Below are 13,457 nucleotides of genomic sequence, written 5' to 3'. Positions count from 1 at the left end.
GCTGTTAGTGCGCTCATCCAGATTGTGGTCAGATTCCGACATCCGTCACGCAACCCGGGCCAAATCCCTGCAATTGAGGGGCCTCAGGGGCATGTGGGTGGCCTTCTTTAGGGGCACCGAAGGGTGCAGAGGAGGTATGCTTAGGAAACGAGAAGCCAGTCGTTTAACAAGTGGAAGCCCAGGACTTGTGGAGCCGTTGTTTCCAAGTCGCCTTCGCATTGGTATTGGATCTGTAAGACCCTTGAGCTCGATCTCTGTACCATTTCCCAAACGTACTGATATTGACTAAACGGGTTACCACGTAAACAGGGCCTTAAAGACCCATCTTCGCTGAGCATTGCTCCGTGGGTGGTGCTCAGCGGTAAGGAGGTGGGGCCAGGTGTCTGTCTAGGTGGGATATAAAGGCACCAAAGATCGATATGCCTTTTTCGCAGGGGAGAGGTATCGATGCAAAGGCCTTCTTGTAGAATTACAGAGACAGACGCAGCCATGTCGTCAAAAACAACCGTTCTTCTCACCGGAGCAAGTGGATCGTTGGGGGCTTCGACCCTGGCCCGCCTGGCGGCCGACTCCAACATCCATGTAATTGCTGTGCTCCGTTCTTTCGCGCAGTCTGAAGCAGCCTTGCGGTCCAGATACGCTTCTCAGGTCTCAGGAGGCCGTCTGTCCTTCGCGGAGATCCCGGACATGACTATTCCCAATGTCTTCGACGAAGTAGCCAGCAGAGCTGACGCAATAATCCACATTGCCACGCCCCTCGCATACGACAATCTCATGGAAAAGCTGATCAAACCCAGCTGGGCTATTGTGCACAATGTCTTGAGCGCAGCCGAGAAATCAGGCCGTGCGAGGAGAGTTATCGTGACAGGAAGCATGGTCTCTACCATGCGAGTTGATGATATGTTCTCCGGAAAAACCATATCCGAAGAGAGCTGGAATCCCATCCCCCTTGAGGAAGCAGAGACGAGTCCTAGCAATGCGTACCAGTACTCCAAGGTTTCCGCAGAGAAGAAGGCCTGGGAATTTATGAACGAGAAACCACGGGGCTTTGATCTGATCTTTTTGTTGGCACCCTCCATCACAGGCAAGAGTCTCCAGGCGGGCTTCAAACCTGAGAAGGGAAATCTTGGTGGGCAGCCTGGTCTTTACAGAGGTCTCTTTGACCTCGACAGGCCTGGCTTCTTGTACCCATTCTTCATGTAGGCGCTAACTCTATCTCTGTCCGGCGTCCACTCAGCTCTGCTGACCGTTTTATTGCTCTCCAGGGATGTCGAGGATGTCTCGCGCATCCACATCCAGGCTCTGTCACGCAGCATTCCCGGGAACCAACGATATATGTTCCACTCGCCCGAGTTGATGGTAGCTAACGACATTGCGCGCGCGGTCCGAGAGGATTTCCCTCAGCTGAGGGATCGAGTTCCTGCTCCTGAAGAGGATGCAGGTGGTGGACCGCCACTTAACTTGGTCAGGACGGACATGTCGAAATTCGAGAAAGCGTTCGGCAGACAGCAATGGAAATCGGCCAGAGATTCCGCTCGAGAGACCGTCGAGGACATCGTGGCATATGATGAGAGGCAAAAACAGGCTGCGCAATAAGTCTCTCGTTGGGATTGTCGAACATGTGGAGGGCACTATACGCCACAAGCAAAGTGCTGATCACATCGATATGCTCACAGCACTTGTCACTCACGAGCGATGCCTGGTTATCAACGATGTAGAAAATCTCAGCTTGATTATGGGTACCTTATGCAAAACCTGACCATGAGCCCCTCCACGAATGTAAACGCCATTGTTGTGTCGCTGAACGCTGAGACAATGCCAGGCACAATAGGCACAGGCTAGACAGCAATCTATTGTCATTTTTACATACAATTCAGGCTTTGACAAAGCACATTTCCTCCAATTTCTTGACGGCTTTAACACATCTGCCCTCAACCTCCCTCGTCCACACGTCGGCCGCCCACAAGGACAGCACCAGGCTGATTGACCACCCAATCATGATCACACATGTCCAAACAAGATCGGTCGTATCAATGCCCTGCACACCCATTGACCACCATATCCGATGGGGGATCATGTATCCAACTGCATGGAGAATGGGACCATGAACCAGGTAAAGACCAAAACTGATTTTCCCCAAGTATTGCGCCAGGCTGCTGTTGAGGATGCGCCGCCATATGGACTTATCCGGATCTGCGCGGGCGAGCAGAAACAACAAGATGCCTGTCCCGATATTTGGATAGAACTTGTCTTTGCGGTCCATCCATGCAGGAATAAGCTTGTTCAATGTCATGTACCCAGGAGCATAATCCCTTGCGCCGTCAATGGGATAGGATAGGAAATAGAAGGCCAGCAAGAACCCGAAGATCCGAAGGCCGTACAACCATCCTTGAGGAGGGGTTGAGAGGTAATCGGCCCATGTCGGGGGCGGCTTGTAGTCTGGTTTGGGTGAGTGTGGCGGCGACGGAGGCAGTCGGTTTGGGACCAACGTAAGTTTCTTTTCCTGCTCACGTTCAGTGAGAAGAAGGTCAATCTGTGCAACTACTGCGCCGATAATGTAGACCCAGATCTCCCAGTGATTCCACAGAAAGAACATGATTGTCATGATACACAGCCCGGCCAATCGAACGTATTTCTGGCATTGCGCGGTACCCATCAAGATCATGTAGAGGAAAATTGAACCCTTCAACTCGGCCAGAATAGACCACAAATGCTGGTCATGGTAGGGGTAGACAGCGCCAGGGGTGAATATGTTTGTCAAGTCAAACATCTCTCGGGCCCAATAACTCAGTTGGTGATGGTAGGTGGGGAACATTTCGGGCTTTGGTTCATTCCAGTCGCCCGGGAAGAGCTTCTCATGATCAGTGATGTAAGCTCTGTTCCCCTCGTAGAAGCCGAAATGGATGTAGTGTGCCGTAATGAGGGTGACGACGAGGACCGGGAGATAGAGTCTGAAGGCTCGACGGAAGAGAGCCCCCGAGACGTTCACAAAGACCTTAGACTGAGACGGCTGGTCGCGTTTGTCAAGGAGCTGGAACAGTCGTAAAGAGGTCAGGTATCCCGCAATGCCGAAGAAAACGTGAGCGGTGAAGCCGGAATAGAAGTATCGGATAATGGGAAGCTCCAGGACATAGCGATGGCGATCGTTAGTGCCCCAGGGCTGGAACCCGATGTCGCTGTACGCCATGATGAAGTGAAAGGTAAAGACCTTGATGGAGGTTATGCCTCGTAGGCCATTCAGGTAACTGGTCGGAAACTGTTTGGGCTTGGAGGCGTGATCGTTCCAGTATCGAAACCGCACAGACTGAGGGGCGAAGCAGTAGGCGAATCGTTTACCGACTTTGTAGACTGTGGCAGGCCGGATCTGCGCAAGCGCTTTCGAAAGCATTTTTTGGGGCAAGTCTCGAAGAGATTCACCATGGACGCCATCGTGGAGAGCAGAATCAGTGTCCAGGAAGACATCTCCCTCACACTTAATGAGAGGCTCTCGGAGGGTTTGGAGTTCGTGGTGGCTCATGGTGCTATCATGGTGAGTGACCTCGCTGGCCTTGTATCCGGAGAAGATGGTGTTTGATAAAGTGTCCAGCCGTGTACGGGGTGCTGAGGACTGGGCACTGGGTACGAGGTACTGGGTACTGGGTTCTGAGTGGTATGAAATGAATTGGATGGTGGAGTCAGAAGAGAGAAGTAAAAGGCGCGCCCGCGCCCCCTGAAAATGTCCGCCTTGTCCTGCCCTTTCCCCGCTAGTGAGTTCTATGAGAATGAATGATCCAAGGAGAGTCGTACAAAAGATCAAGGGAGAGACAAGAATAAAAGAGCGTAGCAAGCAGTATACGAGTGAGTGTCGGGGGAGGATGGTGGGATGGACGGACGCGATGGATGGAGGTGTGCAATCGACGCTTGAAATCACGACATTTGTCTTGGACGGGTTTGATCAATGGGCTGGGCTTGTCTGATCACTGTCTGGTCTACTGGGTAGAAAAGGCGGCCAAGGCTCGTCAAGGCTCGTCCGGGGTTTCTTTGGTGGCGTTGGCTCACGGTCTTCTATTTTCTACTGGGTATTTGCTATCTGGTCATTCGCTCGTGTGCTCCGTTGGTGTCATGGCGCCTCGCACCAGCCTGATGAGGCTGAACCCCAGCTTGCCCAGCATTTCTCAACGCCGGTCAGTCACCCATCGCATCCAGTCGGGGGGGTTTAACTTGTCCATCCCTGCATTAGCCTCCGCTTTGACTCCCTGCTAGCCGTCATCTGCCGAAACCTCAATGCGACCTGATTGGTATAAGACAGTATCAAGGGAAATTGAGCCATTGAGCCATCCCCAGTGATGTGGGGCGAGGCCGTGTTAGATTTTGCCTCAGCCGCCCCCTGAATGCTTGCTAGCACCGTATTTGTACCTGGAGGGTCCGGAGTACGGAGTACTGGGTACATAAGTATGAACTGACGAGGTATACGGCAGGTATACATACCTAGGTAGGACTGGGCTCTTCATTCTCATGTCTAGGACTGTATGCACATACCTGTAGAGTGTTGCTGCAAGTTCTACCACAAATGTGCACTGCTCGACATAACGATGGCAGCCCCCATGTCACGTGATACTTCAAGTACCAGGTATATGTCACGGGATCTGGGCGATACTTTTTCCGATGCGTCCATCACGTGGGGTTTCCGAAGCGATAAGCGGCGGTCTTTACCAAAGAGAAAACAGAAAAAATTCCTCGCTCCCCCACCATTGCCCACTCTGCTTGTGCCCTCTGTTCCCTTCTCAACCATAGTGCCACCGGTGCCACTTAATGCCACCAGTCGAGTTACTCGGTTCGGCTGGCTCGACGCACATCATTCGGTCACCACCGATCACCACCGATCACCAGATGCAACATCCAAAAAACCACACCCTACAAAATGTCCTTTCCTGCCGTCTCTTCCCTGCTCTTTTCCTTTTCCTTTCTATCGCCCTTCCTAGGCATTGCCAATCCAATCTTCCACAGTGAGCGACTTCGGGAGTTTTGCGCTCGCTTCTCGACATAAAGCTCCAACTTGACCATTTCCTGATTCCCCCCCCCCCCCCCCAAAAGAGCTACTCACAATGAGCGACTCCAAGGACATCAAAGCGATCCGCGCCACCAGCGTCGACCTTGGCCGTGATTATGGCACCGGTTCCTCCAGCTCTCGCTCCCCGGTCGAGCATGGCCATCCTGAGATTATCGAAGCAAGTCCCGAACGTGGCCCCATTGCCCTTGGCGACGAAACAGGCGAACCTGGCAAACAGTCATGGCGCTCCAAACTGGCTTTCTTCAAGACCAAGGATTTTTGGCTCATTCTGTGCCTGGGTCAGATACTGGCTATCTGTATTACCGGCACCAACACCTTGACAAGCTTGTTGGCGGCTGAGGGGACCAGCATCCCTGCCTTTCAGACCCTGTTCAATTACGTATTGCTTAATTTCGTCTACACGGGCTACACTCTTTACAAGTACGGCTTGAAGAAGTGGTTGCAGGTGGTCATCAAGGACGGTTGGAAATGTAATGCTCTTTCCTGCTCTGCAACATGGTAAAATGCTTAACAACTAACCATTGACAATAGACATCATTCTCGCCTTTTTTGATGTGGAGGGGAACTACTTCACGGTCCTCGCCTACCGCTACACCACCATCCTCTCGGCCCAGCTCATCAACTTCTGGGCTATTGTCGTGGTTGTGGTCATCTCCTTCATTTTCCTCCGCGTGCGATACCACTGGGCCCAAGTCCTCGGCATCTTTGTATGCATTGGCGGAATGGGCCTCTTGCTGGCGTCTGACCATATCACTGGTGCCAACGGCGGCGACATCTCTTCCGGCAATCAGCTCAAAGGCGACCTGTTCGCCTTGTTGGGCGCGACCTTCTACGGCTTGGACAACGTCTACGAGGAATGGTTTGTGTCCGGCCGCCCCCTTTACGAAGTAATCGGCCAACTTGGGTTCTGGGCCACCATCATCAACGGTGCACAAGCCGGCATCTTTGACCGCCACTCCTTCCACACAGCGACCTGGAACGGCAAAGTCGGCGGCTATCTGACAGGCTACACCTTTATTCTGTTTATCTTCTATACGCTCGTTCCCATCCTGTATCGCTTCGCCAGTGCCGCATTCCAGAACATTTCGCTCCTGACAGGAAACTTTTGGGGTGTCATTATCGGATTACAGGTTTTTCATTTACACGTGCATTGGATGTATCCCATTGCATTCACTCTCATTATGATTGGCCACTTTGTCTATTACTTTGGAAAAGGTGTGATGGGCGAGGCGGCGAAGGCGTGGTTGGGCGAGAACCAAGAGAAAGGGATCGATGGATTTGGGAGTGCGAAAAGGAAAATTCGTTTGATGCAGGAAAACGTGGCGGGCACCAGGGGCGGCGAAGGTACGGAAAGTATGGGTGTGGTGTAAGGGAAGACGAAGATATGGCAATGGTGCAGAGATCGACTTCTGCTATCAGACCGAAACCTTGTCTACCATTGCGTCCGTGAAAGGCGCACGGCTGTCTTTCGATATTGGGATGAGTGACGAGACTACGGCCACTGACACATGACGCTCATTGAATTCTAACAATCAGTCATTACGACCACGCAAGCGCTTTTCACGACCACAGATGAGATGGACAGAAATACAGATACCGCAGGCCATGCTTTCGGCCAGATATATGCTAGAATCACAGAATACATGATTATGGAAACCGATGAACACATCTGATGTCGAGAATCTAACAGTTCACGCCCCTTCCATGAGGAAGCCGAGATAAGGAAATGAGGCAAGACCACAGATGGATTGAACATGGATGCGTGTAGGGTTTGGAATTTCCCGTCTCCTGCGTGAGACTTAGATCCCATCTCTTGATAATGACCATTTTTCCTATTGTGGCCACATTTTCGGTCGGTCGGGGGGGAAAGTGTCATTTTGGTTTTCAGCCTTTGGCCTTTGGCCCTTGGTGGTTTTGTCTGAGAAGAAATTTTTGAGAAAAGTCGGCCTTTGTGATTTGATTTCCATCCCCGTGTATATGCAGCATGCATGCATTATGTTTGATTTTTGAGTCTCTTCCCGGGTTCCATCGCCTTCCTTGCGTGCTCTGCCCTTGCCATACATGCCACGAAGGGGGGACCAAAGCAAAGCAGTGAGCAAGCAGAGCAAAGCACAGCAGTGGAGCGGTATCTGAATTCTTCCACCTCACCCTCACCATCTCGGCGCAAAACACACGCCCGCCGAGTACCCGTCTCCGTCTCCATGTGCACCCAACCCTATCACAGCGAGCAAGAAAGAAAGAAGAACAAAAAGGAGCCGGCCGCAGCAGCAGCAGCAGCAGCATCAGCCTCCTCCTTTTCACTGCTCGGTCTGGAAATAGTTCAAGAGGACATTGCGCTCCTGGCTCTCCTCGCCCCAGTCCCTAACCACGACGCAGCTGCAGTTGACCACCTTGCGGGCGTTGCCCTCTCTGTCCAAGACACACAAGCCGGCCCACTCGCCGAGCATCTTGCCGTCGGGGACCTTGATCAGCGGGATCTTGTGCTCTGAGCACAGCGCGATGACGAGTTTCTTGTACGCTTCCTCTTCGCAGGCCTCGTTGAGGACGCACATGTGCGCCTGGCGGCGGTCGAGCGCCTTGGAGGCTTCGCGGAGACCACGGGCGAGGCCGTCGTGGATGAGGGCGAGTTTGAGGACGCCTGTTTAGGCATAATGTCGTCAGCCCAAATTCAATCATTGCTCTTTTCTTTCCTTCCTTCATCGCTTCTTTCCATCGATGTTTCTTTTTCCAATGTACACTGAGAGCAACGTCGGTGACTTTCCGTCTCTTCTTGGCATCTTATTGTTTTCTCTCTCCCGCAGACCTAATGCAAGAAAAACTACGACAGAACACACCTTTCAAAGCGTCAAGGACGGACATGGAACCAGAGGCGCCGGCATCGCCGGAGACTTCGACCTCATCGGCTGCGGCAACTTCTTCGACGGGGGAAGTGGGCTCTTCTCCTTCCGACTGCGCGGTGAACAGACAAGCGTCAGTATTTTTGAGCTTCGTGAAGAATCAAGCGGGGGAGAAAAGAATCAAGGAAATTTCCCCCGTCATATCATGTTATGTCGTGTGCATCGTTGGACTCTCTTCTTGACCGTAATTTCTCCCCCTCTCTAGATCCTCTGGGAACACCCAGAAGGTTTGGACACACAGACACCGCGCACATCGGGGGGAACCAAACACCGGGCTGGCACGCAACAAAGAAAAAGTTTCATGAGAGACGAGATGACATACCATATTGGCGATTCGTTACTTGATGTGCAAGTACTTGTCTATCAACAATTTGTCGGATGATCCTCAAAGAGTCAACTCGTAAAAGGAATGAATAGTATCATGTAAAAGGAAAGATTGAAACTTTTTGGAGATGCAAAATGCGAAATTACGGTGCGTGTCTCCCAAGACTTTGCCAAGACTTCAGGGTCACGTGCCTCAAATTGAGCGTGTGAGGTCAGGCTGGTATCGCTTAGGCACCTAGGTAGGGGCAATAGGGGAAAAAGCCAGAAACAAGAGAAATTAACGAGGAAGACTAGCGAGAGTACTCCGCACTGGCAGCAAATTACCAGAAATATCTGCGGTTGTCATTTGGAGGCGAAAACCTCCCATCATGCACACTGTACTCGGTATTGTGCTCATGGCTATAGTCCGATGATTGCTATCTATTGCCTCCATCATGTGGTAGATTCATGCCTTCGTATCCTTCTTTCCTATCAACGAATGGATTGTTACAACCGCCAATTACTGCATCCGAAGCTGATTGAGACTGTCAACATCAGAATCCGCGTCCTTGAAACGTCTCTGTGGACGGCGAAACAACGTCATCGTCCCCACGGTCATCAATCATTTAACCCTCTCAACGAGCGTATCCAGATCCGTTGCCATTAATAATTGGCGCCACATGGGAACTGATGCCATTCATCAACTGGGCTGATTTTGCGTTATTACCAAAGTCTGGAAATGCAGCGGGACTCTGCGGTGACAACTCGCCGGCGTTCTGCTGCTGAGACGAAAAGACTCTGAGCGAGATGGGCTGTTTCCTGATATTCAGGTTTGCCAGGTGCGGATGCCGGAAGATCTGATCTTCAAAGCCAGAGAGCTGTCTTCAAGTCAGCCACCAAATAGTGAGTCTGCAAACTCAAAATAACACGTACCTTGACCCAGAAAAGTTCCTCCATGGCAAAGAACTTTGGTCGCTCCTCTCGCTCGCGCTGGATAGCCATCTTGATCGTCGTATTGTACTGGTTGGTTTGAAACTCGTACGATAGGTTGTTCCTCGATACTTGCCAAAGACGTTGTCGTTCGTGTGGTGTAACCGGTCTTCTTTCCAGAGAAGTATAGCTTCGTAGGTTCAAATCTTTGGTCGCAAGCAATCCAGCAACTTGAAAATTGGGCACCCAGAGGTCGTCCCTATTGGCATCCGGAGTATTGGGGTCAAGCTGCGCAGACTTGACAGTGTACAATGGCAAGAAGAGCTTGAGCCAGGGTTCACTTCTGGCTTTAGGATCGCTATTGTCAATGAGCAGGGCGCAGTGCTTGAGCAACGCTGGTAACGCTTCCCGACGGCGTTGTTCAGCCTCCAATCGTTCTCGTCTTTGTTGTTCTCTGAGCTGCTCTTCCTGCTTGCGTCGTCTTTCTTCAAGCTCACGCCTGACGCGCTCTTTCCGCTCCTCCTCTTCCTTCCTCCTGAGAGCAGCCTCTTCTTCTGCCTTTCTGCGGCGCTCAGCCTCTTCCGCAAGCCTTCGCTCCTCTGCTGCCTTCTCAGCCGCAATCCTCTCGTCTTCGAGTCGCTTAGCCTCTTCGAGTCGTTGAATCTCTTCAAGCCTCCTAGCCTCTTCGAGTCGCTTTGCCTCTTCGAGTCGTTGAATCTCTTCAAGCCTCCTGGCCTCTTCGAGTCGCCCAGCCTCTTCGAGTTGCCTAGCCTCTTCGAGTTGCCTAGCCTCTTCGAGTCGCCTAGCCTCTTCGCGTTGCCTAGCCTCTTCGAGTCGCCTAGCCTCTTCGCGCCTGGTCTCTTCAAGCTGCCTAGCTTCTTCGAGCTGCCTGGCCTCTTCGAGCTGCCTGGATTCTTCGAGGTGCCTAGCTTCCTCGAGCTGCCTGGCTTCTTCAAGCTGCCTTGCTTCTTCGAGTCGTCTTGCCTCTTCAGCTTTGTGAGCTCTTTCTTCTCGTTGAAACTGAAGATCGGTCTCGGATGGACCCGTCTCGACCGGCTCGGTTTTGATGGGTTCAGGAGTCACTACGCGTCGAAGCTCTGCATCAGGGCGAAGGCTCTTCAGCGGTGGAACTTCAATAGTGTCGGACGATATGTCTCGTTCAGGGCTGTCAGTATCCATGGCTTCTGTCAGTTCTCCCTGCACGGTAGACTCAGATTTGGGTTTCTGGCTCTTCACATCAATACTCTCTTCCGTTTTGCGGTAAAGAGTTGGAGATGAAGAGGGATGGTTCTGGTTCCTGGGACCAGGACGGGTTTCTTCCGGACTACTCTCGATAACGGTCCTCCGCTTCTTGGCAGCGTTGCGATCACTGTCACCCTCCTCAGTTACTGCCGGTCCCGGTGACACGCTTTCTCTGGTTCGTTTGAGCACCGCCGTACTTGGTCTGTCTTCCATCTTCACCGTCACTATGAGCTCTTCATCTGATGACATATCTAGATTGCTCTTGCGGCTGCGATGCTCTTTACCTGTAACGAGTCGTCTTCGTCGATGTGTAACCTCAGAGTCCAGATTGGGTGGAGGTGGCAAGTCACTCTGACTCCGTCGTTTGATATAAGCCTTTCTAGAAATATGTATGGTGTGATCCTGATCAGAGGAGACCGCGACAGATGAGTCTGCGACGTCTCGCTTCGAAGCATGCTGCTTGCGCTTGTCGGGACCGTCCCCAAATCCAGAATCCCGGTCCTTTTCTTTCTCTGTCGAACGTGGTGACTTCCCCACTAAATGTTTGTGCGTCAATGTCGGGCTTGGAGAAATCTGCAGTTTGCTGGAGCCCGGAGACTGAGAGTGACGAGGAACGCGAGCTCTCGCCTTGTCCACATCTCTAGTAGCTCGTGGGGAGCTTAATCTTCGGTGACTGGCCACGAATTTGTCGTACGCAGTCTTCAGGATCTGGTATTCCTGCTGCCATCGTTCACCTTTTCGCTCCGCAGAGATCTCATAATAAGTCTTCCCCTTAAGAATCTTCCTCGTAGGATTGAAACCTAACTGCTCAACGAGAAGTGCGACAACTTCTGGATGTCCCTTTCCAATAGCTGCAAGCATAGGGGTGTTGTACCCAGGTCTGAGGCTCCGAATTGGGTCGGGGTCAGCTTCGGGATCACCCATCGCCAGAATCAGCTGCAAAACCTCTTCATGCCCTGCTTTGGCCGCCGCTATCAAAGATTCGGTGTCCGCTTTTTGCAGCACGTTGAGGATGCTGGCCACGCCTTGGACATCCCCCTTTCCGGCCAACTTTTTCAGATTTTCTTGAGTATTTGCTTGCCAGAGAAGATCGTTTCGAGTTGACTCGCTTCGACCGGTTCTTCGCCTCCCATAAGCAGTCGGAGGGCTTCTGGGACCCATCAAAGGCGGTGAATCGCGGGGACTAGCAGCAGACGCTGCTCTTGATGAATTCCCGTCTCGACCCATGTCGTTGTGCTCAGAAGACACACGCCTGTTACTAGGTTTCTCTTTCGCTTCGGCAAGCAGCCGTCGGATCTGTTCATAGTTTTCGTCGTCTTGAGGAACGAGTTCGTACGGCTCATCGCCCTTAGCGTTGCCCATTCGCGGATTCGCTCCATACTCAAGGAGAAGTCTGATAACTTCAACATGACCATTTTCAACCGCATCGATAAGTGCTGTGTCTCTATCGATGTTGCGAGTATCGACTTCACATCCCTTCTCCAGCAAGAACCTCACAATATCAACATAGCCCTGGAGCGCGGCGATTTGAAGCGGAGTATTGCCTGCATTGTCTGGAAGATTGAGATCCTCTGGTCTTTCGGCAAATTTGGCTTTCGCTGCAGCCAGGTCATTATTACTACAGGCCCGTGACAGGAAGGTTCTACCGTTCTTGTCACGCCACTTGCGAGGGCCAGCAGGAGCTTTCGCCGGGGACATGGTATCATGCTCGGCAGACGAGAACTTGTGCAGCAGCGCTGGTCGTGGTTGTCGAGGGGAATCTGACACGTCCGAAGAGACCGACCGGTCACGATTATTGTCTGCCGAACCACTTCGTCTAATGAGAACTGTCGAAGATCGACCGTGCTTTTTCCTCTCAACATCGCCAAGCGTCAACTGGGTTGATATACCACGCCTATGCTCCCGCCTTTGCGGCCTTGGCGAAGGAGAGCGGTCTTGCGAAGAATGACGCGGATAAGTAGCTGACCTGGTTTCGCGGCGTTCTGACGAGGTTGGGTCCACTCCGCCACTACTATTCTTTGTGCGATGTTTGCTTATCGGAGGCAGGATATCGCTTGGGCGACGCTTGCTACCTTGATTCTTGACTGGCTTGCCTTCGGCATCACCCAGATCGGCGATATCGTGTTCACGCTTCCGTCGCGCTGCCTTTGGCTTTGGCGATACGATATGGACCGATACGTCTGAATCACTATCTTGGGAAAGCGGCGGTATTCGGGGCGATGATAAAGGTGAGCTGCGACGACTGGAGGTGGAAAACGCGGGACCGTCCTGAACATCATCAATACTACGCTTGCGCTTTCTGGAACTGTTGTCATTTTCGGTCGCAGTAGCTTCAGCAGTCGAATCCCCGTCTTTGGGCCTGGTTAGACTTGCCGATCCTGCTACAGATGTGTTATCAGTGGTGTTCCGCTGCTTCTCTGGTGACTGAATCAACGTCTCTGCCTCCGAATCGCCATCTGCGTCAGCCTCAACAGGTGCATCAGGCATGACCTGGTCAACGGCGCCTTCAGCAGGTGCTGAACCCGAGGTCATTTCTTCAGATTTTGGAACGATGGCAGGTGCATTCGGTGACTCGTTGGTGTTTGCCTGGTCGGCGGTTTTTGGGAGGGTGGCATTTTGAGACTCGTGGGAGCCGACCGCATCAGTCATAACGGTGTTCGCCTCCTCTTCATTATTACCTTGGAGGGTGTCGTCTGCCGTTTTGGACGGGAACTCGATGTTGCGGATGGAATGGGAGGCTGGGAGCAGAAGGCGTTGACGGGCACCGGCGGTGAAGGGCGAGAGATTTGCAGTCCCGGGCAGGCGATCGCGTCTTAGAGCGGTGTGTACGAGAGTTGAGGTCAATGGAGAAATGTCTGTCCCGGCGCAGGGAGATGGAGGGTGTCTTCTGAGTGGATTTTTTGATGGGCTCACCACATTGTGATGCATAGAAACACAAGGCCAAAGAGACGGGAAGACGAAACTCGATTTCCACTCCAAGTCCTGCTTGGTGCCTTGTTGGCTCCAGATCTAGTTCACGTGAGAGACCTCACTAG

At 52.3% G+C, this 13,457-nt stretch overlaps 5 protein-coding genes across 5 annotated transcripts; 2 read left to right on the top strand and 3 right to left on the bottom strand.

Moving 5' to 3' along the window:
* Positions 1-489: 489 nt before the first annotated feature.
* On the top strand, positions 490-1,596 carry A1O5_04180 (uncharacterized protein; the record flags this gene model as incomplete). The annotated part of the gene is made up of 2 exons (XM_007744788.1): positions 490-1,199; positions 1,266-1,596. 2 exons carry the CDS (start codon positions 490-492, stop codon positions 1,594-1,596), a joined length of 1,041 nt encoding a protein of 346 aa, XP_007742978.1.
* Positions 1,597-1,873: 277 nt separating this feature from the next.
* Positions 1,874-3,517, bottom strand: A1O5_04179 (uncharacterized protein; the record flags this gene model as incomplete). Its single annotated transcript, XM_007744787.1, has 1 exon — positions 1,874-3,517. The coding sequence occupies one exon, from the start codon at positions 3,515-3,517 to the stop codon at positions 1,874-1,876; it is 1,644 nt and encodes a 547-aa protein (XP_007742977.1).
* A 1,567-nt stretch (positions 3,518-5,084) lies between these two features.
* On the top strand, positions 5,085-6,420 carry A1O5_04178 (uncharacterized protein; the record flags this gene model as incomplete). Its single annotated transcript, XM_007744786.1, has 2 exons — positions 5,085-5,520; positions 5,582-6,420. 2 exons carry the CDS (start codon positions 5,085-5,087, stop codon positions 6,418-6,420), a joined length of 1,275 nt encoding a protein of 424 aa, XP_007742976.1.
* A 927-nt stretch (positions 6,421-7,347) lies between these two features.
* A1O5_04177 (small subunit ribosomal protein S12e) lies at positions 7,348-7,602 on the bottom strand (the record flags this gene model as incomplete). The annotated part of the gene is made up of 1 exon (XM_007744785.1): positions 7,348-7,602. One exon carries the CDS (start codon positions 7,600-7,602, stop codon positions 7,348-7,350), a length of 255 nt encoding a protein of 84 aa, XP_007742975.1.
* A 1,283-nt stretch (positions 7,603-8,885) lies between these two features.
* A1O5_04176 (uncharacterized protein) lies at positions 8,886-13,071 on the bottom strand (the record flags this gene model as incomplete). Its single annotated transcript, XM_007744784.1, has 2 exons — positions 8,886-9,128; positions 9,184-13,071. The coding sequence occupies 2 exons, from the start codon at positions 13,069-13,071 to the stop codon at positions 8,886-8,888; spliced, it is 4,131 nt and encodes a 1,376-aa protein (XP_007742974.1).
* Positions 13,072-13,457: the final 386 nt, after the last annotated feature.

The sequence above is a fragment of the Cladophialophora psammophila genome (assembly GCF_000585535.1).
Source record: "Cladophialophora psammophila CBS 110553 chromosome Unknown aczJe-supercont1.5, whole genome shotgun sequence".
NCBI classification, from domain to species: Eukaryota; Fungi; Ascomycota; class Eurotiomycetes; order Chaetothyriales; family Herpotrichiellaceae; genus Cladophialophora; species Cladophialophora psammophila.
Note: the sequence above shows the minus strand (reverse complement) of the source record. Positions and strands in the feature narration are given on the sequence as shown.